Genomic DNA, 27,066 nt, shown 5'->3' with positions numbered 1-27,066 from the left:
AAAGAAGCCAGCCCTGATGACACCGTGGTTTCAGTCCAGTGTGGCCCCACGGGACTTCTGATCCCCAGAAATCTAAAATTATAAATTGGCATTGTTTTGATCATTTTGTGGCTGATATGTGTGATGAGGGGGTTTTCACACTCTTATGTGGGATGGGAAATGTCTTTAGAACAGTGGCACTTTACCTGTCTTACATGGGGGAAAAATGAGGAAAAAATAAGTAAATTTGCATTGTTTTAAACCACTGAGTTTCTGGTCATGTGTAACAGCAGAAACAGCAAACGGATGCGCCCTCCAAGGCTCCTGTACATGCCTGCGAAGCTCAGGGTCGCTGAGGAGGGTCACCCTGGCCATCTGGGGGCAGGTGGTACATCACGACCTCCCTCCCTTATCACCGCCCTTCCTCCCCCATCACCATCTTTGATGGCACAGGGACCAACCCACGGTGAAGCAGCCAGACAGGCAGGCTGTGCTAATTCCCTGCAAGGCAGAGCTGTTCCTCCAGCCTTGGAATGCAGCCAGCCCCTGCATGGCAGCCTCAAGGGGACAGGACCCCCGTGTTCTCTCCTCTCCTCTTTCCCCTGGCCCCGGCCCTGTCCCTCTGCTCCCCGCCCCCAGCCCCACTGCCTTAGGCCTCCCTTGAGCTCCCAGGACAGGTTGGCAAATTGCTATGTGTGCATATTTTCTAGGGAGAGTCCACAACCATGGTCAGAGTCCCTCTAGTTCAAAAAGAGACAGAGCCACGGCCTCGACCAGTTCCTTGAGCCCCAGGTTCTGAGCTGGAACTGGATTCCCTGAGCCAGCTCTTATTCCACGGTGACAGGCATCTGCTGATGTAGCCTCCTCTTATCTTCCCCAGAAACCAGATTAGATGCTGCCAGCAAAAAGCATGTTCTTGGCTGGCAAAATGCTTTCACTGGCCCAAAGTTCCCCTGTCCCTCCAGCCCACAGAGGGCACTGCACTCCCTCATCTAGACGGGCTCCAGGCCCTGTGCCCCACCTCCCTGGAGTGAGCCTAGGCCCTGTGCTGTGTTCATCATCCCGGAGCGTTGTGAGGTATGGGTTTCCCATGACATCCAGACCCTTGAGTCCTTGGGAGCAAGGACTGGACTCTGGTTTCCCTTCACACGGCAGGTGCTGAATCAATGCCCGGGAACCAAGGCGTCCCGTGAAGTAACAGAGGCTGAGCTGGAGAAGGCTCACCTGAGACCTGCACAGATTCAGGCATTATCACCGCCGAGGCTGAGCAAAGGAAGCGAGGCTGCCGCGGACGCAACTCCAGGCTCAAACTGGGGCGGCCCGAACATTCCTTCATGGGGCCCTGGGGCTGGTGGAGTGGGGTCTATGCTCTTCCCCTTGATCTTTTGGCAGGTCCTGGCTCGCCCAGGCTCAGCCCCACCCTCCAACACACGAGGTGTCACCGGGCACCTGCTCAGTGGAGCCTGTTGCTGTCCAGAGACTGCAGGCAGTGACGATGAGGTCAACACCGATGGCCATGGGACCAACATCAAGATGTTTTCCTACCCAAGGACTGCACCAGAGGGACACCCGTTCCCGCCACCCACACACACACATGCACACACATACACACACACGAGATCCTGTCCCCTGATGGGGGAGGTAAGGGGGAGCAGGCCCTGCAGTGACCCGTTGGCCCTCTCTTATCCACCTGACATGGCCAAAGGTAGCCACATTATCTCCCACAGCATGTCCTCTCCTCCGTATCAGGACACAGTAGACATCCAGGTGCCCATAAAATAGACGTTTCTGGAGATAGCAGGCCCTGTGCGGGCTCTCTGGAAAGATCCTGTGGGAAGATTCCTGGTGAACGGAGAAGCCCTTTAGCCACACAGTGTCCAGGTGGCCTTTGGGCAAAGTCAGCACCAGCCACTCCCACCCCACCCACCACCTTTGTGCGTTCTGCAGTCGCCACTCCCTGCCCACCAGGGCAACCAGACACTGGCCAGAGCCAGGGCAGGGGCAGGCCTTCTTCACCGTTTCCACAGGAAACCCTGGACCCTGTCCCCGCAGCCTGGCCCCCAGACAGCTGCTCCCACTCTCCCCCTGCCCATGGGAGCTCAGCCTCTGGGGTAAGAGAGGACCTTGTTTACACCAACGCACCTAGGAAGAACCTCGGGGGAAATTCCAGGCCTGTGTCCCGAGTGTCCCCAGAGTCCACGGCTGGTGGCAGAGGGCCAAGAAGATAGTGACAAAGAGGATTTACACCCCAGCAATGAGGGGACAGCAACAGGGCAGCTTCTCTGCAGGTCCACACAGGAAAGGAAACCCACAGCTCGGCTCTGTGCAGCGGGGGCTCTGAGTGACACTTGCAAGGCAGTGACACCAGGCAGGGAATCCCCCCCGCCCCAGAGGGCATGGCTCAGCAGAAGCCAGGAGAGGGTGGGTCCTGGGATCCCAGCCCAAAGCAGGCAGTCAGGAACTGAGTGACCGCGGGTACCCTGGGGTTACAGGGCAGAGGGAGGAGAGTGTCTCCGAGGCCCCCTTGCCATCCCCCAACGCCAAGTCCAGCAAAGGTGGTTTTCTGGAGCCAACTAGCAGGCACTGACCCCCCTCATATCCCCAACTCATGACCCAGCCACCTTTCCTGGGGGCTGAGTGACTCTTCACAGGGGTGGAGCCGTGGAGCAGGCTGGGGCTGACACCTGGGAGGCGGTGGGGGAGGCGCCCAATCATGCCCTCGCTGCGGGGGGACGGAAAAGGCTGCTGCATGCAAAGCACGCTGATGCCAGAGCCTCCGGCAGGGAAGGGGGAAACTGTTTATGTCTCACCCTCCTTCTAACCATGGGCCTCCCGGGGGCTCCTGGCCCTGGATGATCAGGAGGGACCCGGACCCAAGTGCTTCAGAGGGAAGCTTCTTGGGCAAGTGGACAGCACAGGCCATGGAGTCCCAGAGGGAGGGAGAGGGCTGTCCCACTGGGCCCCGGTGGTCCCCTGCAGCAGGACAATCTAGGCTGCCCCTGGCCATGCTGAGCCACACGGCTCTCCTCTCCGAGACCCTGTGGTGACAGGCAGGGGCACAGAGGTGGCGGGGCAGAGGCACTGTTGAAAAACCTGCCCAAGGGTCTGCCCTTGGCATCTCCTGGACCCACGCTTATCTTCCCCAAGGCTGTCCGAGTGCTTTCCCAGGTGGTCTGTCCTCAGTGGGAACGCAGGAAGGCTCCTCCTCATGTCCGGGACAGCCCTACGTGCTGGGGGAGGGGACAGTGGTTCACGCCTGTAATCCCAGCACTTTAGGAGACCAAAGCAGAGGGATGGCTTGAGCCCAGGAGTTCAAGATCAGCCTGGGCAACATGGCAAGACCCCATTTCTACAAAACAAAACAAAACTTTTTTTAATTAGCCAGGCATGGTGGCAATATCTGTAGTCCCAGGTTCTTGGGATGCTGAGGCAGAAGGATCATTTAAGTCCAGGAGTTTGAAGCTGCAGTGAGTTGTAGGGACAGACACAGAGAAGGCCTCGTGAGGATGGTGGCTGAGCAGGAGGGATGTAGCCACAAGCCAAGGACGCCCAGGCCACCAGAATGCATGACTGCTGTTTGAAGCTTCTCAGTTTGTGGTCATTTGTTATATCAGCTAAGCCAGGTCTGCACACACCTGCAGAGCAGGAACTCGGGAGGAGAAGCCAGACCCAAACAGGGACAGCTTCCCCTCTGGCCAGGACCTCACCCCCATCAACCCAGCTGCCCATGAGGCTGCCGCTCAAACATCCCAGGCCTACAGCGGCAAGCCTGCCCTGGGCTCAGCCAGGGGAAGAGTGGGCAGCAAAGAAGTCAGCCCTGGGCCCCTTCAGGGAGCCAATGACCCCTTCCCTTCCTCCCTATGCATTCATCCCTTCATTTATTCATTCATCCATCCATTCATCACTCCTTCCAGAAACAGGCCTGGCACCTCTCACACGCCTAGATATAAACGCAGTATCAATGTTTCCCTTTCAGGGGCTCACAATGGGTGGGTAAGCACACCCACAAATTCCTAACTCCAGAGGGGACAGGAGGCCCAATGGAAGAATCACAAGGGAAGCCCACACGGGCCTCAGCTCTGCCTGGGGCAACAGGGAGAAGCCCCCCAGACTGGTATCTGGAGGCCCACCCTGGACTGACGCAGAGGGTTTCCTGATGGGCAAAGAAGGAGGCCTCCCTCTGGTTTGGCACAGAGAGCTGGAGGTGGGATCCTGGGTTTTGTCCTCCAGGCGACAGACACAGGAGGGGTGAGAACAGGCTCACCTTTATCAAGCTATGGTGAAAATTGAAATTGTGTTCCAGGAGAAGGACCAAGAAAGTCTGATGCTGGCCATGTTGAGGCTGTGCTGCTCTGAAATACTGGGGCAGGCGGGCTTGGCAAGGCAGCACCCATCCTCTCTCTCCCCATGTCCCCCTGCTCCTCCTCCATGTCTCCCCACTTGCAGCTCCTCGGTGGCCAAGTCTGGTGTCCTTCAAGAAGTGGCCAATCACGCCTATAATCCCAGCACTTTGGGAGGCCGAGGCAGGCGGATCACAAGGTCGGGAGATTGAGACCATCCTGGCTAACACGGTGAAACCCCATTTCTACTAAACATACAAAAAATTAGCCAGGTGTGGTGGCGGGCGCCTGTAGTCCCAGCTACTCGGGAGGCTGAGGCAGGAGAATGGTGTGAACCCAGGAGGCGGAGGTTGCAGTGAGCCGAGATTGCGACACTGCACTCCAGCCTGGGCAACAGAGCAAGACTCCGTCAAAAAAAAAAAAAAAAAAAAAAGAAGTGGCCGAAACCTCTAAAGGAACTTCACCCTGCAGGGCAGGCCCTGCCCAAGGACGGCTCCACCACCCAGAGTCCTCATCATCCCACCCCCATCCCAGAGCCTGGAATGATGCAGCCCCCAGCTCCTGGGGCCCCCACATGGAGCCCCTGCTCCCAGCAAACCAGTGAGGGAGGCCTGGGGGGAGGGAGGGGCTAAGAGGGAGGGGAGCGCCTGGCCATCCCCAGAGAGTACAGCTAACCCACAGCACATAATCCTGTTAAAAAATTAATCCTCATTTAGCCAGGAGGCAAGGCGGCTGCTGAGATAAAGCCCCTGAGAAGTAATAAAAGGCAACAGCAATTGATAAAGTGGCGAGGCCGCTCATAAAATCCTGCTACAGTGAAGGTTGGGCAGGCCCCAGGAATCGGAGAGCAACCACCACCAGGTGGGGGCGAGGGGGTGCTGCCTTACAAGCCCCGGCCCCTGCAGAGGGCGACCGCCTTGGGCAACAGAGCTGATGCTGATGGTGGAGACAGGGAGAAAGGAGGGAGGCTGCCTTTCTCAGCTCCTCCCAGCTCGGCCTCACTGGATGGCCATGGCCCTTTGGAAAGGAATCCATCATCTTTGGTCCTTGTCTCTCTCCTAACATCGTGACCATGAAAGATCACAGCCCTCCTGGGGCCCAGCCAGTCCCAGAGTACACCTGGTGAGCCTGAGCCTGTCTCCTGTGGCTCCTGGTGGCCCCTGCTGTCCCCCACACGTTTGTCCCAGGGATAGGAGGATGGAGAGCCCACCCCAGCCCCCACGCCAGGGGGCTCACCTGGAATCCTCCCAGACGGTGGGTGTGGTCACCGCTGCATCTGGCATCTGCCTGCTGGGGAAGACTCATTGCATGTCCTCATGGGGGGGTTCCACTCCAGCCGAATGGCAACCAGGCCATTCCTCCTTCAGTGTCCCCAAAAGCCAGTAATGATCCCCACAAAAGGGCACCAGACTGGAGGCAGGAAGGACCCACTGAGACCCAACATTGTCACCACTAGTCATGGTGGAAAATCAGGGGAGGGGCTCGATGCCTCCACTACTCCAACAGTGGCAACCACCCACAGGTGTAAGGGCCCAGCTTCCGAGCCCACACCCCTCACCAGGGCATCGAGGGCTCCCTGGACGCACCGGTCCGTGGCTGCACCCTGGCCAGAGAAGGAAGAGAGTGATTCCCATTACTGTATCACTCCAACTGCCACCTGGAGACTAAGGAGAAGCAAGGAGACCGGTCAGAAGGCAGTTGCAATGGTCCTGACCATGCTAATTTCACCCATGTTTTCTTTCATTTATGCACTGAAGAATCATTTATTAAACACCTACTGTGTGCCAGGCATCAGACCAGGAGCTGGGGATACAATGTTGCTCACAGCCTTGTAGGAGAGACACATAAACAATTGCAATAGAATTCCTTGTATCAGGTTATTAACGAGAACAGGAAGTTCGCGGCAAAGCTGACCTTGTGAAGGACAATGCCTGCCTTATGGCCCTCAGCCACCAGCTGAGACACCAGCAGGCCTGGGCAGGCCGGCCCCAGGCCCAGAGGCCGGGTCCCTAGGGCCCGAGCCCCCTAAATGGCTCATCTGCATGGGGCAATCTCTACCTGTGCAAGTGTCAAATCCACCCAGTCCCCAGGCCAAGGAGGCCTCTGGGATCAAGTCCTGCTGAGCACCCAGAGCCCCCTAAGCAAGAAAAGCAGTGAATAAACACTTTCCTGTATGTCCATAAGGACAAGCCCTCTCCCCTGCAGACCCTGGTTTGCCCATAACCACTGCACCCACAGCGGCCATCACCCTATCTAAGTTCACATCCGTCTGCCTTAGGTGGGGAGTCCTCCACTTCAAGGACGCCGGAATGACGACCTTACAAATGCTTTGCCCCGACCCAGGTAACAAGGAGCCCACACACCTCCCAGATCTTGATCTCTAATAACATCTGCAATAAAACAAGCCAGGGCTTCTTGAGAAATGCTGGACTCTAAGGCAGAGGAAATACATAAGATAAGCCTGGAGCATCTTGTAGTGCTCAGAACACATACATCCACACATGCACACACGTGCACACACCCACTTGTACACACATACACACGTGTATTCACACACATATATGCACGCACGCACATGCACAAACATGCATGCATACACACACACACACTTGCACACAGACACACGCACTTGTACACACACGCATTTGCACACACTGCAGGGAAATGTGAAAGAGACCAGGAGCCAACTGAAAGACTGCCCAGTGGCCAAAGGTGGAACAACTGGAGCTGCAAAATAGAGAAATACAGGATTACCACTCAAAGTATACAATAGTTATCAGTCCATACTGACGTAAATAAGTCATTGAATAAATACATAAATGGGATGGGCGGGCAAATCCCCCATGCAGAATTCCAAGTAGTCTGTGCAGTCACTCCATTGTCCAGGAGGTGGAGCGTGACCCCTCACCCCGTGAGCATGAGTGGCATGAATGGCCTTCCTTCCAAAGAACAGGGTATGAAGTGGGTGGAGGGCAGGAAAGACAGCAACCTCCAGGGAGATACCCGTGACTCCTCGGCTGCGTGACCCAGGCCACGTCACCAGTGATAAGCCCTGTTGATAGCATGCACCTTAATGTGACCTGATGGGAATGCCTCCTGTTTTTTTTTTTTTTTTTTTTTTTTTTTTTTTTTGAGGCGGAGTCTCACTCTGTCGCCCGGACTGGAGTGCAGTGGCCAGATCTCAGCTCACTGCAAGCTCCGCCTCCCGGGTTTACGCCATTCTCCTGCCTCAGCCTCCCGAGTAGCTGGGGACTACAGGCGCCCGCCACCTCGCCCGGCTAGTTTTTGTATTTTTAGTAGAGACGGGGTTTCACCGTGTTAGCCAGGATGGTCTCGATCTCCTGACCTCGTGATCCGCCCGTCTCGGCCTCCCAAAGTGCTGGGATTACAGGCTTGAGCCACCGCGCCCGGCCTTTTTTTTTTTGAGATGGAGTTTCACTCGTCGCCCAGGCTGGAGTGCAATGGCATGATCTCAGCTCACTGCAACCTCCACCTCCTCGGTTCAAGCGATTCTCCTCAGCCTCCCAAATAGCTGCGTGCCACCATGCCTGGCTAATTTTTGTATTTTTAGTAGAGATGGGGTTTCACCATGTTGGCCAGGCTGGTCTCAAACTCCTGACCTCAGGCGATCCACCCTCCACAGCTTCCCAAAATGCTGGAATTACAGGCGTGATTCACTGCGCCTGGCCAGGAACGACTCTTTATTTCTGCAAACCTCCTCCCAAAACTCCGTAACCCCAGCCTGGCAATAAGGAAAACAGACAAATCCTAATTGAGGGACATTCTACAAAACACCTGACCAGCCCTCCTCAAAACCATCAGGGTCATCAAAAACAAGGAACAGCTGAGAAACTGTCACAGCCAAGAGGAGTCTGAGGAGACCCAAGGACCGAATATCATGCGTTCGTTGTCCAGGAGGTTGAGGCTGCAGCAAGCAAAGATCGTGCCACCGCACTCCAGGCTGGACAACAGAGCGAGACCCTGTTTCAAATAATAATAATAACTTATCAGTTGGGCATGGTGGCTCATGCCTGTAATCCCAGCACTTTGGGAGGCTGAGGCGGGTGGATCACCTGAGGTCAGGAGTTCAAGACCATCCTGCGCAACATGGCGAAACCCCATCTCTACTAAAAACAAAAAAAAAATTAGCCGGGCGTGGTGGCACACACCTGTAATCCCAGCTACTTGGGAGGCTGAGGCAGGAGAGTCACTTGAACCCTGGAGGCAGAGGTTGCAGTGAGCGGATATTGTGCCATTGCACTCAAGCCTGGGCAACGAGCGAAATTCTGTCTCAAAAACATAAATAATAACAATAATAACTTATCAATGCTGGCTCCTTAATTGTGCAAAGTACCACACTAATAGTCAATATTAATAACAGGGGAAACTGGGTGCAGGGGACATGGGAATTCTGTATTGTCTTCACAATTTTTCCACAAACCTAAAACTGTGGTAAAATAAAAAGTTTTGTCAAAACAGAAAGTATGGTAGATATTTGCATGCATTTGTCCTCTAAATTTATTAACTCATGCAACAAAGAAGCATTAAGCACCTATGTTGTGCTGGACGCTCTCCCAGGCTCTGGTGATAACCACGATGAGCAATATGGCAGGGCCTGCTTCAGAGAGCCTGGCCTCACCACCTACCTGAAGGCTCAGCATGAAGAGGATAGGGAAATTTCAAGTGACAAATATAAAGGGCAAATGTTTATCAAAAAATACATATTCCAGGTCGGGCACGGTGGCTCACGCCTGGAATCCCAGCACTTTGGGAGGCCAAGGTGGGCTGATTACGAGGTCAGGAGATCGAGACAATCCTGGCTAACATAGTGAAGCCCCGTCTCTACTAAAAAAACAAAAAAATACAAAAAATTAGCCCGGCATGGTGGTAGGTGCCTGTAGTCCCAGCTACTCGGGAGGCTGAGGCAGGAGAATGGCGTGAACCCAGGAGGCGGAGCTTGTAGTGAGCCAAGATTGCACTACTGCACTCCAGCCTAGGTGACGAGTGAGACTCCGTCTCAAAAAAAAAAAAAAAAAAATATATATATATATATATGTATACACACACACACACACACACACACATATTCCAAGCCTGGTGCAGTGGCTCACACTTGGAATCCCAGCACTTTGGAAGGCCGAGGAAGGTGGATGACCTGAGGTCAGGAGTTCGAGACCATCCTGGCCAACATGGTGAAACCTCATCTCTACCAAAAATATAAAAATTAGCCGGGTGTGCTGGCACAAGCCTACAGTCCCAGCTACTTGGGAGGCTGAGGCAGGAGAATCACTTGAACGCGGGAGGCAGAGGTTGCAGTGAATGGAGATCGCACCACTGCACTCCAGCGTGGGGCCTGGGTGACAAACGGGAAACTCTGTCTAAAAAAAAAAAATATATATATATATATATTCCAAAGTATACATTCAGAAGAATGTGCGTTGTGGCCACAGGCTCCACATGCTCAGCATGAAGTGGATGGGGAAGCTTCAGGTGACAAATATAAAGGACAAATGTTCATCAAAAAAAAATTCCAAAAGTATAGATTCAAAAGAATATGCATTGTAGCCGGGCTCACACCTGTACTCCCAGCACTTTGGGAGGCAATGGTGGGAGGATCACTTGAGCCCAGGAGTTCAAGACCAGCCTGGACAATATAGAGAGACCCCGTCTCTATTTTTCAATAAATAAATAAGAAAGAAAAAAAAGGAAAAAATATGCATTGCGACATACATAAGGAACTAATTAAACCATAAGAGTTAATGCTGGGCTGTGCACAGTGGCTCATGCTTGTAATCCCAGCACTTTGGGGGGCCAAGGTGGGAGGATCACATGAGCCCAGGAGTTCAAGACCGGCCTGGGCAACATAAGGAGACCCTGTCTCTACTAAAAATTAAAAAATTAACTAGGTGTGGTGGTGTGCACCTGTAGTCCCAGCTATGTGGGAGGCTGAAGTAGGAGAATCTTTTCAGCCCAGGAGATAGAGGCTACAGCGAGCCATGATCATGCCACTCCACTCCAGCCTAAGCAACAGAGCAAGACCCTGTCTCATACACACACACACACACACACACACACACACACAAAATTCAGTGCTGAAGAAGCCACTTAATCAGTGGTCAAGGATAATAAAAGTCCTCACATGGGGGGTTAGAGATAAGAAATCATGACATGGAAAATCTCCCAGTTTCTCTGGCTTGATACTTTAAGATATCATTACACGCCTATGACACTATCAAAAAGGAACAAAAAGATAAACCCCAATAAAGGTAGTACGGGGTGGAGCAGAGGGGATATTTACATTAACTCATGGCTGCTGGTACTATCAACTGCTTCAACCTTTCTTATGTTAAAGAAAAAACATTTGGCCAGGAGTCATGGCTCCCACCTGTAATCCCAACACTGTGGGAGGCTGAGATGGGAGGATCGCTTGAGTCCAGGAGTTCAAGACCAGCCTGAGAAATGTAGCAAGACCCCATCTCTATTAAAAATAACAATATGGCTGGGAGCCATATTACTATAATATGGCTCATGCCTGTAATCCTAGCACTTTGGGAGGCCAAGGTGGGTGGATCATGAGGTCAGGAGTTCAAGACCAGCCTGGCCAAGATGGTGAAACCCCCATCTCTACTAAAAATACAACAGTTAGCCAGGCACGGTGGCAGTGAGCTGAGATCACGCCACTGCACTCCAGCCCAGGCAAAAGAGTGAGACTCCATCTCAAAATAATAATAATAATAATAATAATTTTTAAAATATAAGAAAAAAGTATTCATGACTCTTGTCTTGCTAAAGACAGGTAGGAAAACCTTATTCCAGGGGGGCTACCACAATGGGGTTTTGCTGTGTGAGAGCGAGATTGGGCTCAGTCTCACTCTACCAAGGACAAGCAGGATGCGCAGTCCAGTAGCAAGGGTGCCGGGTGGGTGGAAAATGACTAAGAGGAGACATTGAGGAGAGGGGATGCTTGCTCAGCCAACTCAGCAGGAATCTTGGTGAAAGCAGGCCAGGATAACAAGATATCGAGAGTGGAGGATGAGGAATTTGATCAAATATTGAGGGTGATCACATAGGATTTTCACTAAACTGACCCAGTAGGACTCTTGCTAAACCTGAACTAAACAAGCCGAGGAAAGAGCCCAAGGTCAGTGCCTCAAAGGCTTAGTGGAGTAGAGTTAGGTCGAGAAGAGGGTCTGTCACCTGACAGCCATCTGATCATACAAACCAAGTAGCTTTTCTATGCTTTGTCCAATAACCTTTCTCTAAGCACTGTATCCCAAGGAAAGAAGGCAAAGGTTAAAAAACCAAGAAAGAAAAGGAAAAGTCAGTGGTGTCAAGATACTCAGCTGCACTATTTTTGTTTTGTTCTGTTTTTTGAGACAGAGTCTCACTCTGTTGCCCAGGCTAGAGTGCAGTAGTGTGATCTCGGCTCACTGCAACCTCCACCTCCCAGATTCAAGCAATCCCCATGCCTCAGCCTCCCAAGTAGCTGGGATTACAGGTGCACACTAGCACTCCCAGTTAATTTTTGTATTTTTAGTAGAGATGGGTTTTCAACACGTTGATCAGGCTGGACTGCACCATTTTTTAAACAAAATGTTGTCAGTAGCCCCAAAACCTGACAATAGGATCCCAAGTGAACAAAGGCTTGTAAATTGCTGCCTCTTGAAGCAGTTGAAGCTGAATGCCGGCGGTCGGGAGCCAGAACACTTGGGTTCCAGCTCAGCTTCTCAGTCACCAAGTGACTTTAACCTCTCTCTGCCTCAGTTCCCCACCCGTAAACTGAGGATTATACTAATTCCTGCCTCAAGAACTACCTCCAATCTTCAGTGAGATCGTGGCTATTTCCCAGTGCCTGGACTGTGGGAAATGTCCTGTAGCCGTGAGCTACAATCAACCACTGCACACCCATTCCATCCAAAATCAACCACGGCACACCCATTCCACCCAAAATCAACCACCGCACACCCATTCCACCCAAAATCAACCACCGCACACCCATTCCACCCAAATTCAACCAGCGCACACCCATTCCACCCAAAATCAACCACCGCACACCCATTCCACCCAAAATCAACCACCGCACACCCATTCCACCCAAAATCAACCACCGCATACCCATTCCACCCAAAATCAACCACCGCACACCCATTCCACCCAAAATCAACCACCGCACACCCATTCCACCCAAAATCAACCACCGCACACCCATTCCACCCAAAATCAACCACCACACACCCATTCCATCCCAGTGCTCTATGAGATTGGGGAGAAAACGGAAACCTATGTGGGGTGACCCAAGGAGCTCCCCAGCAAAGCGGGATTGAGGTACAGAACCAAAAACCAGAGGAAGAGTTACCCCAGCATGGCTGGGATGTCCTGAGAGGAGCAGGAGCAGACTTTTCATGCCATCTCCAGACCAGGCCCAGGCAGTAAGAGGCTGAACAGGACCAGGAATTTGTACAACCCCGGGGACCGACAAGAGAACCTGCAGAACCATGGACCCAGACCTGCAAGCCACCAAGATCTGCGCCGGCCCCAAGCACACCCCAAATGCACCCCATCAGGGGCCTGGCCAGGCCCCTGGACCACTGCCTCGGCTCCTCACTCAGGCCCTGCCTCCCTGGCGGCCCTCTCGAACCCCACCCCACAGCCAGCTCTTGCTTAAACCTAGCAATGCCCTCCAGGCCTGGAATTCTATTATCAGCTTGAACTGGGTCCCGCTGAGAGTGACAGGAAACCAAAATAATGGAAACGGCCACGAGGTAGAGTGTGTTCTATTCTCCCTGGGAGAATGCAGCCTGCAGCTGAGCTACTACACGGGACGCTGGGGACCAGGCCCGTTCTGCGCACCCCGGCCATCCCCAGGGAGCCCCTCATCAGGCGGCTCAGGGTGGCTTACCAGCCGGAGGCATCAGATAGAGGAAAAATCAAAAAAGAAGAGAAGCAAAGCTAGCTTCTGGAGAATGTACAGGACATTCTCCTTTTGCCCCATTGGCCATAATGTGGTCACGTGGCCATGCCTTGCTGCAAGGAATGCTGGGAAATGTAGTCTTTCTTCTTAGCAGCCATCTTATCATGGAAAGGGGGAGAACAGATTATTAGGGGACAACTAACCAGCTCTCCCACAGCGGAAAATCCAGACTCCGCCATGGCCTACAGGCTCCTGGTCGACCCCCTCGGGAGCCCAGGTGCCTCCCTTCCTCCATGCCTGGTCCCTCTGCCTGAAGCCTTCCTGCCCTCTCTCCTGGCTCCATGCATCCTGTGGGCCTCCCCCAACGCTGGTGCCAGCAAAGCCCGATCTCCTCTCCTGAAGCCGCCTGCACTCCCCCGTGCGTGTATCGCAACCTGTGTCCCTGACACACAGGGATTCTTACCCTCCCCAAGGTCTGTGCTCCCCAGGGAGGAGCTGCAACCTCTGGGCACCCTGAGCCCCAGCCCTGCAGAGCAGGCACCCCACGCAGTGGTTGTAGGCACCAGGCAGTCACTCTATCCTGGTTTTCAGCCTTTGGTGCACAGAAGCGTGAAGAAGGAAGGTCACTGGCACGGAGTCCTCCTTCAGAGTGTATTCCAGTCCAGGCAGGGACGGCCGGGGATCCGTACCAGTGGTCCCTGCCCACCTAAGTCAAGAAAGGCTGGCTGGCCTGGGGAGGCTGTGGACAGCGTCTGCAGTGTCATCTGAGTGCCATGACCATCGCTTTGAGACGGCGTCTGCTTGCCGCAGCCAGGCAAAGGTCTTAAGGAAGGCCGGGGCCACTGTCGGCAGGTGTGTGGCTCCAGATTGAAATTGTGACAATATCCCCAGCCACACCCTTCCGTCTTCCCACCATGCAATCCAGTGCACCACCTCCCACCATGCAATCCAGTGCACCACCTCTCAGCAAAACCTCCAGGATCCACCTCAAACCCAGCCCCATCCCACAGCCACCACCCTGGTCCGGGCCACCAATAGCTCTTGTTCAGACACAGGCAGTCACCTCTCCGGGGAGCACCCAGTGTTCACTCTGCCCTCATTCTGGTCCAACTTTCACCCACAAATGGAGGGTGCTTTTTTAGCATTAGATCAGTTCATGTCACTCTCTTGCTTAAAACCCACCCCTGGCTTCCACTGCCTGGCATGAGAATCACTGTCACCTGCCCCACGGGACCGGCCCTGCCGCCCCTGCCCCATGCCCACTCCCCTGGCTTATGGTCATGGTCCCCCAGAGTCACTGACCTCCACCATCCTCTCAGTGAAACCCAACCAGCCACCACTGCGTGCCGCCCCACCTACCCCACCAGCCTCTCCATCATGGCTTCCTGCCTTCCTTTCTTTTGGGAAACTATCTTTTTTTTCTTCTTTGTTCATTTTATTTTCTGTGTCCCCAACTCGAATGGAGGACACCAAGATCATTGTCTGTCTCATTCACTTCTGTGTCCCCAGAACCTAGAACCATGCCTGACACACAGAACGTGCTTAATAGGTGCTGAGACCGAGACATACAGAGAAGGAAAGAGGGAGAAAGACAGAGAGAGAGTGAGAATAAGAGAAAGGGAAGGAGAGATGGTGGAGAGGGAGGGAGGGAGAACTGCACGCTGAATCCAGGGGTTCCTCTCCCACCTCTCATGTGCCCATGGTAACAAGGGAGTCCCCCTCTTCTGACCCCTTGTCAAAAAGCCCATCAAACAAGAACGCCCGAGCCCCAGGCCCCTCGGAAATTCCCAAGAAGGAAGCACCCCAAGAAGGAAGGCATGTAGGATGCTGCTCTGGAACCATCGGGTTTCGGGTCTGCTCACCAAGCTCCAGGAGCCCCTTAACAGGAGCAAGAGGAGAAGAAGAGGCACCCAGCCTCGGGTTCCCCCCGGAAAAGGCCATGCTGTGACCCAGGCTTGGTCCTGGCCCTGCCCATGGGAAGCCTGCCCCACAGGCCTTCGCCCCAGGCAGACCTGAGGCCCATGCACCGCTAAAGGCCTGGAGGGGGGTTCCACCCCACCCTCACCTGGGTCCCCTGGGGTGAGGGTGAGCTGGGGCAGAGGGACCACCGGTTGCTGCGGGGGAGGGAGAGGACACGACTTTCCTGGTGGAATGGGCTCCTGCTGTGCTCTGAGCCCTGGGTCACTGTCCCCACTCCGGGGAGGGAGGGGAGGAGCCTGGAGCCCCAAGGGTGCGGCTGGCAATAAAGGCAGATGCTCAAGTTGATGCCACCCCACGCACATGAGGCTGGGATCAGGGTTGGCACCAACCCGGCTGGGGAGCCCACTCCCGAGGTACGACCCAGGGATGTGCACAGCCACATTCTAAAGACGCACGGGATGAGATCAGCCCAGGTGACCCCGGGACTTTGCCCTCCTCAGCAGGAGCCAGTCCTATGCACCTGGTGTGCCTGTCCATCTGGAAGGCCCAGCATGAGAGGCCCAGCCATCCTCCTCACTGTGGCTCTGGCCACGCTCCTGGCTCCCGGGGCCGGGGCACCGGTAGGAAGTCAGGGCTCCCGGAACAAGCTGCTCCTCGTGTCCTTCGACGGCTTCCGCTGGAACTATGACCAGGACGTGGACACCCCCAACCTGGATGCCATGGCCCGGGACGGGGTGAAGGCACGCTACATGACCCCCCCCTTTGTCACCATGACCAGTCCCTGCCACTTCACCCTGGTCACCGGTGAGTACTGCCCCAGGATGGGGCCTGGGGGTGGGAGGGCCTGAGAAACCAGGTGGCATAGAGCCCTGTCGTACAGGATAAAGCCCAGACCTCCCCTGTCCATGCACAGGACACAGCCAAGAGGACCATTAGGAATCCTCACCGTTGGTAGCAACAGATCCAGGACAAAGAAAAATGACCAGGGAGGTCCTTAAAGCGGTGGCCGCAGCCAGGGCAGCAACCCCAGAAGGCTTCAGGAGGAGGGTAGCGTGGCGGGCTCCCTGATGACTCCCACGGCTCCCCTCCCCTGCCTGCCCCTCCAGCTGGCTGTGTCAGCCTCTCCCTCTCCCTTCCATCTTTTCCATTTCCCACCCAACACCTCCCTGACAGATCTGCCCAGGCAGATCTATGTAGACAATACATAGATAGGTTTTTAAAAAGCCAAATATGGGGCCAGATGCAGTGGCCCACGCCTGTAATCCCAGCACTTTGAGAGGATGAGGCAGGCAGATCACTGGAGGTTGGGAGTTCGAGACCAGCCTGGCCAACATGGCAAAACCCCATCTCTACTAAAAATACAAACATTAGCCGGGCATGGTGGCACATGCTTGTAATCCCAGCTACTCAGGAGGCTGAGGCAGGAGAATTGCATGAACCCAGGAGGTGGAGGTTGCAGTGAGCTGAGATCGCACCACTGAACTCCAGCCTGGGTGACAAAGCAAGACTGCATCTCAAAAAAAAAAAAAAAAAAGGAGGCTGAGACAGGAGGATTGCTGGAGTCCAGGAGGTAGAGGTTGCAGTGAGCTGTGATCACGCCACTGCACTCCAGCCTAGGTGACAGAGCACGACCCTGTGTCAAAAAAATAAACAATATTAAAATAATAAAAAGCCAAGTACCGCATAAAAGGTGTTGGAGAGTTGAAAAGCAAACACCCCGGCCCTCCCTAGGGGCTTGCCCACCTCCCAAACCTGGGTCATCCTCCAAAGACCCTGCGTGGGTGTCCCAGAGCCCCTGCAACAAAGAACTGCAGACTGGCTTAAACCCACAAAAACGGATCCGCATGCTTCCAGAGGCCAGAAGGCCAAAACCAGGGCGTTGCAGGGCTGCACCTGCCCCGAAGGCTCTAGCAGAAGAGGCTCCCTCCTCACCTCTTCTGGCTCCCGGGGCCTCCACAATCCTTGGCATTCCTGGGCTGGTGGCAGCATCACTCCGACCTCTCCCTACGCCTTCCCGGGATCTCTCCCCTGTGTGTGTCTCTATTCAAACTTTCCTCTTCTCACAAGGACACCAGTCGCTGAATTTAGGGTCCACACTTCTCCAGTATACATCCCCTTACCCTAGCTAATCACACTGCAAAGACCCTATTTCCAAATAAGGACACATTCTAAGGTTCCAAGTGAGCATGAACATGGTGGGACAGCATTCACCCCAACACAGGCAGCTCATCCCCACACCAGCCTTTCTGCAACCTCGGCCCCTTCTAACCGCAAACAGAGGTGTGCGGTTCTCCTGCCCGTGCGCCACCTCTTTCTCTGTATCGCGGATGAGGACGGAGGGACCTTCTCCACTTCATCTCTCCGTTTGCACCTTTTGGGCTTAGTACCATGTGCACGTGTTTCCTGTACAAAAATAAATTCAAAAAATCTCCTGGAGCTCCATGTGGTTCACTGAAATTCCTGCCTAGGATCTCATCTGATGGCTGGGCCGTCATTTATTTAAAGAGTTCCTTCCTGATGGCCATGGAGGTCACCCGCAATCTTTTTTTTTTTTTTTTTTTTTTTTTTTTTTTTTTTTTTTTGAGGTGGAGTCTTGCTCTGTCACCCAGGCTGGAGTGCAGTGGCCAGATCTCAGCTCACCGCAAGCTCCGCCTCCCGGGTTTATGCCATTCTTCTGCCTCAGCCTCCCGAGTAGCTGGGACTACAGGCGCCTGCCACCTCGCCTGGCTAGTTTTTTGTATTTTTTTGTGGAGACGGGGTTTCACCATGTTAGCCAGGATGGTCTCGATCTCCTGACCTCGTGATCCGCCGGTCTCGGCCTCCCAAAGTGCTGGGATTACAGGCTTGAGCCACCGCGCCCGGCCAATCCGCAATCTTTTGCTAAAGCAAACAAATCTGCCACCAGGATCCCTGCACATGCATTCGTGCCTATGTGCCTGTCCAGCTGCAGGACAAACTGAAAGTGGAAGTGCAATTGGTACAATAGCTCAAATAACACGTGTCTATTTGTCTCGGACGTGACCTCGAACCTTGGCTCCCACGGGGGAAGTGCAGGAAGAAGTCTGCTCCTCCCAGCCCTGCCCCAGGCCCACTCCCCATCCAGCACACAGGGAAACCTAGGCTGCTGTGACTTCGCCTCTTCCAGCCCTGGGTCCGGCCTTCGCTGTGACCCCAGTCCATCCTGCCACCCTCTGCGCCTCTTCCTCCCTCAGGCAAATATATCGAGAACCACGGGGTGGTTCACAACATGTACTACAACACCACCAGCAAGGTGAAGCTGCCCTACTACACCACGCTGGGCATCCAGAGGTGGTGGGACAACGGCAGCGTGCCTATCTGGATCACGGCCCAGAGGCAGGTAATGTCACCCCCACCCATACTGACATTGCAGAGCACGGGGGCACCTAGGCCCAGGCGAGGCTTGGAACCATGTGAGATCCATGGCAGGTCCCTTCCCCACTCCAGGGTCTTGGGGCTCCTGGCCTACCCTGGCACAGAAGAGTGTGAAGTAGGGCCCCAGAATGGGCAGGTGGTGGGTGCTGGTGAGGACTAAGCAGTGAGCTATGTCCGGCTCCGCCCATGGACACAGCCCTGCCCGGTCCTCCCTGGGGGGCCCTGGGAGCAAGAGGGATTCTCTGTCCCCCTAGTCAGAGGGAGAACTGCACCCTTGGGCCCTGCAGCATTAGGGGTGAGGGTCAGACAGGGAAGATCATTGTGACTCAACAAGAAAGCATTTAACAATTACACGACTTTCTCCCTTTCCCACATCCCTGTGAGAGCTGAACAGCTAAATTCTAAAGGGTCAAAGATAAAATGAGAGGTGGGTTACAGTATTGACCCAAGACCATCCCCCACCCAGTTTGCAATGCTCTGGGGTCTTCCTGGCCCAGAGGCGAGGCTTCCAGTAAACAAAGTCAGTGGAGGTTTCCAAGATGAGGCTGGAATAAATGGCAGAGCCCATGCCCACCCCAGAGCCAAGGTATCCACTCTAGCCGGAGTTCCCTTGCTCCAGAAGGATCCATAGACACAGGTTTGCAAGCAGGAAGCCAAGGTAGAGACCCTGGCATCTCAAGGTGCTTGATCCAATGAAAGAATATCCGGGGGGAGTCGATGGGCAGGTGGGGTGGACAGAGGGCTGGGGGGACAGACAAATTCTAAATAAAGCAGCAGTCGAGTTAGGGGCAGCCAGGCAGCCAGGCAGAAGGCTGGAGGGGGAAGTGGACGGGACACAGGTGGACAGACAGACTCATGCCCGGACCAGAGCCCAGCAGGGCAGGCCAGACTTCAGTTCAGAAGGAGATGCTTTCTGGGCAGCGCGGCCTCGAGGCAGGCATCATAGCCCATTGATGAGGCAGACATTGCGTATCTAAGAACATTTTTACACTGATGTCTCGTTTAGTGCTCAAGTCCAGGGGGCACCTGTCGTTGCCTCTATAAAATCAGGTTTTACCCCCCATAGAACATGAGATCAGGGATGTTTTAGAAATTAAAGGCCCTGTAGCTGCAGCTAGGAGCAGGGATGGGTGGGTGGAACAGAGAAGCAGGCAGGTGGTGGACAAATGTGTTCACAGGCACGGGATGAGGGGCGCCCACTGAGGAGTCCTGTCCTTCACACGGCCTTGTCTGGCAGGGTCTGAGGACTGGCTCCTTCTTCTACCCGGGTGGGAACGTCACCTACCAAGGGGTGGCTGTGACACGGAGCCGGAAGGAAGGCATCGCGCACAACTACAAAAATGAGACGGAGTGGAGAGCAAACATCGACACGGTGATGGCGTGGTTCACAGAGGAGGACCTGGATCTGGTCACACTCTACTTCGGGGAGCCAGACTCCACAGGCCACAAGTACGGCCCCGAGTCCCCGGAGAGGAGGGAGATGGTGCAGCAGGTGGATCGGACCGTGGGCTACCTGCGGGAGAGCATTGCTCGCAACCACCTCACAGACCACCTCAACCTGATCGTCACATCCGACCATGGCATGACGACTGTGAACAAGCAGGCTGGCGACCTGGTCGAATTCCACAAGTTCCCCAACTTCACCTTCCAGGACATCAAGTTTGAGCTCCTGGACTATGGACCAAATGGGATGCTGCTCCCTAAAGAAGGGAGGCTGGAGAAGGTGTACAATGCGCTCAAGGATGCCCACCCCAAGCTCCACGTCTACAAGAAGGAGGCGTTCCCCGAGGCCTTCCATTACGCCAACAACCCCAGGGTCACACCCCTGCTGATGTACAGCGACCTTGGCTACGTCATCCACGGGGTGAGTTGCCTGCTGGAGGCACCACCTCTGGGGGCTCCCTCCCTGGGCTCCGGGTCTCCTTTTTTTGTTTGTTTGGTTTTTTGTTTTGTTTTGTTTTGTTTTGAGATAGGGTCTTGCTCTGTTGCCCAGGCTGGAGTGCAATGGCAGGATCTCAGCTTACTGCAGCCTTAAACTCCCAGGCTCAAGCGATCCTTCCACCTCAGCCTCCTGAGTAGCTGAGACCACAGGTGCATGCCACCACGCCTGGCTAATTTTTGTGTGTGTTTTGTTTTGTTTTGTTTCGTTTGAGACAGAGTTTCACTCTTGTCGTCCAGGCTGGAGTGCAGTGGTACGATCTCAGCTCACTGCAACCTCCACCTCCCGGGTTCAAGCGATTCTCCTACCTCAGCCCCCTGAGTAGCTGGGATTACAGACGCCTGCCACCATGCCTAATTTTTTGTGTTTTTAGTAGAGACAGGGATTCACCATGTTGGCCAGGCTGGTCTCAAACTCCTGGCCTCAGGTGATCCACCCACCTCAGCCTCCCAAAGTTCTGGGATTACAAGTGTGAGCCACCACGTCCAGCTGATTTTTGTATTTTTTGTAGAGACAGGGTTTTGCCCAGGCTGGTCTCAAACTCCTGAGCTGAAGCGATCCTCCTGCCTTGGCCTCCCAAAGTGCTGAAATTACAGGGGTGAGCCACCGCGTCTGGCCTCTCCTTCCATCTCTATAGAGGCACTCCCTATTTCTAGCTGGCCCCCAGTTTGAGGAGCGTCAGCACTGAAGGGACACACCCTTCATGATGCAGTAGTGTGTCTGTGCACATCTGTGTGTGCCCCCCACATTCAGGCACTAGGCAGTGGGAGTGTGTGTGCACATCTGTACCGGTCATGTCCGAGCACTGTGTGATAGGCGTGTGTGTGTGACCTGCGTGTCCAGGGTAAAGTGTAGAAGTCCAGCCCCAAGGGTGACAGGGAAGAGGCAGGAAAGAGTCAGGAGCCCAACCTCCCCTCAGCAGACAGCACAGGTGTCTGAGCCAGAAGCAAAGCACAGATTAGGGAGCAGACATCCCCGGAAAGGAAGTGACCGATGGGAGCCAGTGTTCAACACCACCCAGGAGGCAGGGCCCGCAGCCTGGAGCCGCTCGCTCCACTCCCATTTACTCAGGGTCTGGTCTCCGTTCATTTAACCGGACCTTCCCTGAACTTCACTCTTCAGGGTGACTGATCTCTGGACGCTGAGAATTCAGGGAAACTGAGTCTTGGAACCCCTTCAGCCCCCATATTGGTGCTCCTTCCTAAGAGGGCGTTCGTAGGGTGGATAGGGTAGGTGGAGAGGGTGTCTTGCTCCCAGCAAGGACCCAGGACCCTTTACCGCTCCCCGGCAGAGAATTAATGTCCAGTTCAACAATGGGGAGCACGGCTTTGACAACAAAGACATGGACATGAAGACCATCTTCCGCGCTGTGGGCCCCAGCTTCAAGGCTGGCCTGGAGGTGGAGCCCTTTGAGAGCGTCCACGTGTACGAGCTCATGTGCCAGCTGCTGGGCATCGTGCCCGAGGCCAACGATGGGCACCCGGCCACCCTGCTGCCTATGCTGCACAAAGGTGAGGGCAGGGTGCCCCAAATCCCAGCCTGCTCAGGTGTGCACAGGTGTGCACATGTGGGTGCCTGCATGCCTGTGACCAGGATACGCCTCGAACCCCGAGTGGGGCTGCCTCCCCTGGCTTTGGGGAACACCGGAATCCCTCACATTCCCACAACACATGACCTCTCAGGAGCACCTCATGCATCTCGGGCGGCACAAGAGGGCGAGTGGGAGGAGTGGGCAGCCTTGCTCAAGAAGGGGACGGAGGGAGCAAGGGTGGCCCAGGTGGGCCTGCTGTGCAAAGCCCACCTCCTGGCTGCTGGATCCCCACTCCCCACTCCCCACCACAGCAACCTGAGGGCCTCCTTTCTGGAATCTTCCTGTATCAACCTCCCACACACACACACACACCTCCCCACCTGAACCTGACCCATCCTGGGGACAAAGGTCACCTGGAAACTGACAAGGTGGCGACCCTGGTGGGGGCCTGGCTGGAGAGGGGTGGGCCCTCCTGAGCAGGGCTGTGAAGGGCCGTGGTGGACAAGGGCCATGGGACCAAGGCGGCGGTGAAAGAGGAAGTGGGGGGCTCGTGGGGACCACCAGAGGACCCCGAGTCTACTGTGGAGGAGCTGGGGTGAGGAGCCATTCCTCTCTCCCCCATGGGTCCTCTGGCTTTCCTTAGATGCTGCTCTCCTGCTCAACGGAAGATCTGCTCTCCTGCCCAGCAGCGGGCCCCTCATTGTGATGGGACTGCTGGGGACCATGATTCTTCTGTCTGAGGTCGCATAACGCCCCATGGCTCAAGGTCAGAGACCCAGAAGGCAGAGGCGGGAGGGTGGCCCCACGCTCCCTGACCCTCCACCCTGACGTCCGGCTACAGTCCTAGGCAGCCAGACCTGAGCTGCCAGGCCCCGCCCAGTGGGTGACTCCCACTAACCTGGCTGCCACAGAGAGGCGACCGATCACCCCTGGATCCCGAGGCCGACCCTTCCAGCCTCTCTGTTCTGGGCTTCGAGATCTTTCCAGAGCAGACCACCCGGACCAGTGGCCAGAATTCCCACCCTCCCCCAAAAGCCAGAACTCCCTCAGCCTCTGGCCAGAGCTGCTGCCTCCCCTCCTTTTTGCCATCTCTGGGCTCCACTGGGATAGCTCAGAAACCATCGTGTGGGGTGCGTTTGGGAGGAGAGCTCCGGGGCTGTGTTCCTGGAACTCTCTGGGAGCCTCCTAGGACACGCGTGGGGTGTGTTTGGGAGGACAGCTCCAGGGCTATATTCCTGGAACTCTCTGGAAGCCCACCTCCGAGGACATGCGTGGGGTGTGTTTGGGAGGAGAGCTCTGGGGCTGTGTTCCTGGAACTCCCCGGGAGCCTCTGAGGACAGTGCTCCCTTGTCTGTCTGCGCAGCCACAGCCTCCTAGGCCAAGCAGAAGAAAGTCATTCATTCATCCCAAAAATATGCAACGGGAGCCAGCTCCATGCCAGGCTCTGGTGGGCTCAGGATATGCAGCGAACAAGACAGTCCAGGCCCTAGAGTCTGGAACCTGTCATTTAAAGGCACAAGAAAGCAGAGGATACAAAAGCAAATGAATCCATGGGCAGAGTGCTCAGATGCTGGTGATGGCGGAGAAGAGACAGCCACAGGCAGCGACGAGGCAGGCACTACCTTTTCATTTGCCCAGCGTGGAATGGCCTCTCTGAGAAGGTGGATTTAGAGAGAGACCAGAATGACAAGAAGCCAGACATGCCAGGCTCTAGGAAAGAGATTCCAGGCAGGGGCAAGAGCCAGGGACAGGCCCCACGGTGGGACAGGTTCGGCGTGTTTTGGATGAGACAGAAGGCCAGTGTGCTTGAAGGCTGGCACAGAGCGAGGCTCTAACAGGAGCTGACCACAGCCCCAAGGCAGGAGGTTGCTGGATACACAGCGGGGAGCCCCAAGCTGAGGTCACACAGGGTCTGAGGTTGACGATTAAATAAGTGGGTCTCACTGCTGGGCCAGGGACAGAAACGGGAGCAGGAAGTGGCCAGTTTGGAGGTTGCTGCAGGGCCCAGCAGGACATTCCAGTGGCAGGGGTGGAGAAGCTGCAATGTGCACAGATTCCAAATACCTTTAAGAGGCACGACATTCGAGGTTTGTGGACAGATTATGTGGGAGGGTGAAGAAAGTAGAAAAATGAAGGATGGGTCCAATGCTTGGGTCTTGAGCCACTTGCTGACATGCTAAAATGTTGGGGACAGGAGTCGGGGAGGCTGAGACTTGTTTCGGCTGTGATCAGTCTCAAGGCTGGTGATGCGGCCATGTGCAGCTGTTCCTGGGCACAGGTTGTGCAGATGAGTCCATACCCAGGGATGCAGTTTAGTCTGGCAATTTAAATTGGAGACTTGTCAACACAAGCTATGGGACTCAATGAAAGCCCCCAGCCAGAAGGAGTGGACTGAGAAGAGATGGTGACCACACCACTCACTGAGAAGGCGGGGCTGGTGAGACAGGAAAAGCCAAGAGCTTTTCATGAATCAAGAGGGGAATGAGGCCGGGCAAAGTGGTTTCCACCTGGAATCCCAGTACTTCCAGAGGCCGAGGCAGGAGGATCGCTTGAGCCCAGGAGTTCAAGACCAGCCTGGGCAATATAGTTAGACCCTGTTTCTGTAGGAAATTTTTTTTTTTAATTAGTTAGGCATGGTGCTGTGTGCCTGAATTCCCAGCTACTCGGGGGGAGACTGAGGTGGGAGGATCACTGGAGCCTGGGAGGTGGAGGCTGCAGTGAGCCTTGTTTTCGCCACTGCACTCCAGCATGGGCAAGAGTGAGACCCTGTCTCTACAAAAATAAATAAATGAAAGAGAAAGGAGAAGGTTTAGGGTTTAGAGAAGTAGGAATGTGGAGATGTATGTGGTGGAGAGGACCATGCATGCCAAATGTCACATCCAGAAGGGGAACAAAGGACCGTTCAGCCCAAACCTCTCCTGCAGATGAAGATGCTGGAGCCCAGAGGCGTTAGCTGACTGGTCCAAGGGTGCCAAAGAGTGGCCAGTGGTGTGTCAATGCCAGTTTTAAGGTCCTGGTCCCGAGTACTTTCAGCCACAATGCCTGCCTCTCTGTGCTCAGGGGCTTGGGTCCTTGAAGCAAGTCTTCCAGCACTAGGCAGGGACATGATAAGGTTTCCATGGCACCAGAGTCCACAACCATTTGTTCTCCACATTAACCAAGAGAGGGACTCAGAAAACGTCATTATTCAGACTCACACACAAGGAAATTGAAGCACGGAACATCGAAGACCACGTGACTCTGCACATTCTCACAGGGCTTTTCCCCAGAGGGACAGCCACAGTGGTGTCCCAGCAAACCAGCTCTCCAGATCCCCCTCAAAAAGCCCTGATGTTGGCCCGTACCCATTTCTGCGGCATCAATACTCCCACCGTGGCCCATTTTGAGCTACCAAAGTGAGGTCACTGAACACAAAGTAGGGAAGAAGCCTGCAGAATCATCTTTCGCAAGCAGCATCTGCTGGGCTGAGCAGGTGGCTAAGAGCTGGGGGTCCGAAGTTTTCATCACAGCCTGGTAAATTCCATTTGGAACTAGGCTGTTTTCTGTGGCCAGCTTCTTTTCTTTTACACAGATTCTCACTGTGTGGCCCAGGATGGGGTGCAGTGGTGCAATCACGGCTCACTGCAGCCTCGACCTCCTGGGCTCAAGCAATCCTCCCACCTCAGCCTCCTGAGTAGCTGAGACTACAGGTGTGCACCACCATGCCCAATTAATTTTTAAATTTTTAATTCTTTTTTTAAAAAGCAAGCTATGTTGCCCAGGCTGGTCTCGAACTCCTGGTCTCAAGCGATCCTCCGGCCTTGGCCTCCCAAAGAGCTGGGATTACAGGCATGAGCCACTGGGTCCAGTTCCTGGGCCCGTTTCTTTTCTTTAAAGGTAGTGTTGAAAGTACATGTGGTCAGTTAAAGGCACATTGTGGAACGGACGCAGTCCTTGCCCTGACTTTACAGAGTCCTCCTTCTCCAGCCAGAAAAGCAGACAGAAGACTAGGGGAAGCTCTTCCGCCTCCTGGGATCCGCACACTGCCAGCCAGGCCTGGGACAGTGCTCACCTCCCGCCTCCCAGCCCTGGGAGAAGGGTCTGAAGCCTCCCATCCTCACACCACCCCCATGTCCACACCCGCAGCGCACCTGTGCGCTCCCAGGAATCCCCACACAGGCCCTTCTCTGCGCAGTCTGGCAGCGCTGCCCGCTTCCACTGCCTGCCGCCCCACCGCCCCCGCAAGCCCCCCAGCCTGTTTCCCACGATCCGTCCCTCCCAGTCCAACCGCACCTCTGCTTCACCTGTCCCACCAGACCTGCCCTCAGCCTGCCCCATCCTCTCCTCCCAGGCCAACGCGTGCTGCTTGCTCTTCCAGGAAACCTCGGGGAGCTGCCCGCAGGCCCCGAGCCGGCTGTCTCGCTGCGATGCTCCGCTGGTGGCCGACGGACCCTGCCTCCCCAGCTTATCCCAGGCCAGAGGCTGCATGCCACTGTCCCCGGCAGCACCAGCCCCTGCCTGGCTGTTACGGTGCTGGTAATCAGCCCCGCAGCCCAGGTTCAGGGGCCCCGGCGCGCCGGTCCCATAACCGGCCCCCGGCCCCTGCCCCTGCCCCTCCCACTCGGGCCCCTCCTGCTGCAAACCCCGCTCCCGAAGCGGTGCTGCCGTCTGCGGCCACGCGGGGGCGCGCGGGAGCTCCGCGGGCGCGGGGACCCGCAGACCCGGCCTCGGTCAGCTGGGAGGGGCCTGCCCCGGCACAAAGCACCCATGGGAATAAAGGCCAAGCCGCGACAGTCAGCCCAGGGGAGCCGTTTCCCTAAAGCCTGCTGGTTTCCCGACGGTCCCACCATTGGCCCCAGCGCGGGATAAATTTCTAACTCCTTGCCAGGCTTCACAAGCCCCAGGGACCCCTCCATTCTCGTTAGGGTGGGCCCTGGTTGGACGGCTGGCCAGTCCTGGAAAAGGGGTGAGTTTCCTAAAAGGAAGGGGGGAAGGCATGAGGAGGCTTTTTGGAACGACAAGGGAAGCAGCATCTGTAAGCCACAGTGCTCAGCAAGAAACCACGTTAAACAAG

The 27,066-nt window shown here is 55.2% G+C and overlaps 1 protein-coding gene and 1 pseudogene across 1 annotated transcript; both read left to right on the top strand.

Annotated features, from left to right (window-relative positions):
* Positions 1–99: 99 nt before the first annotated feature.
* On the top strand, positions 100–195 carry LOC115895075 (annotated as a pseudogene).
* A 15,287-nt stretch (positions 196–15,482) lies between these two features.
* Positions 15,483–26,791, top strand: ENPP7 (ectonucleotide pyrophosphatase/phosphodiesterase 7). The gene is made up of 6 exons (XM_010373806.2): positions 15,483–15,954; positions 18,363–18,508; positions 19,781–20,407; positions 21,774–21,993; positions 22,657–22,779; positions 26,371–26,791. Exons 1-5 carry the CDS (start codon positions 15,483–15,485, stop codon positions 22,761–22,763), a joined length of 1,572 nt encoding a protein of 523 aa, XP_010372108.1. The 3' UTR covers positions 22,764–22,779; positions 26,371–26,791.
* The last annotated feature ends 275 nt before the right edge of the window (positions 26,792–27,066 follow it).

Source organism: Rhinopithecus roxellana, chromosome 19 (assembly GCF_007565055.1).
Source record: "Rhinopithecus roxellana isolate Shanxi Qingling chromosome 19, ASM756505v1, whole genome shotgun sequence".
In the NCBI taxonomy this organism is placed as follows: Eukaryota; Metazoa; Chordata; class Mammalia; order Primates; family Cercopithecidae; genus Rhinopithecus; species Rhinopithecus roxellana.
The sequence above is the reverse complement of the archived record's forward strand: the minus strand, read 5'-3'. Positions and strand labels throughout refer to the sequence as shown.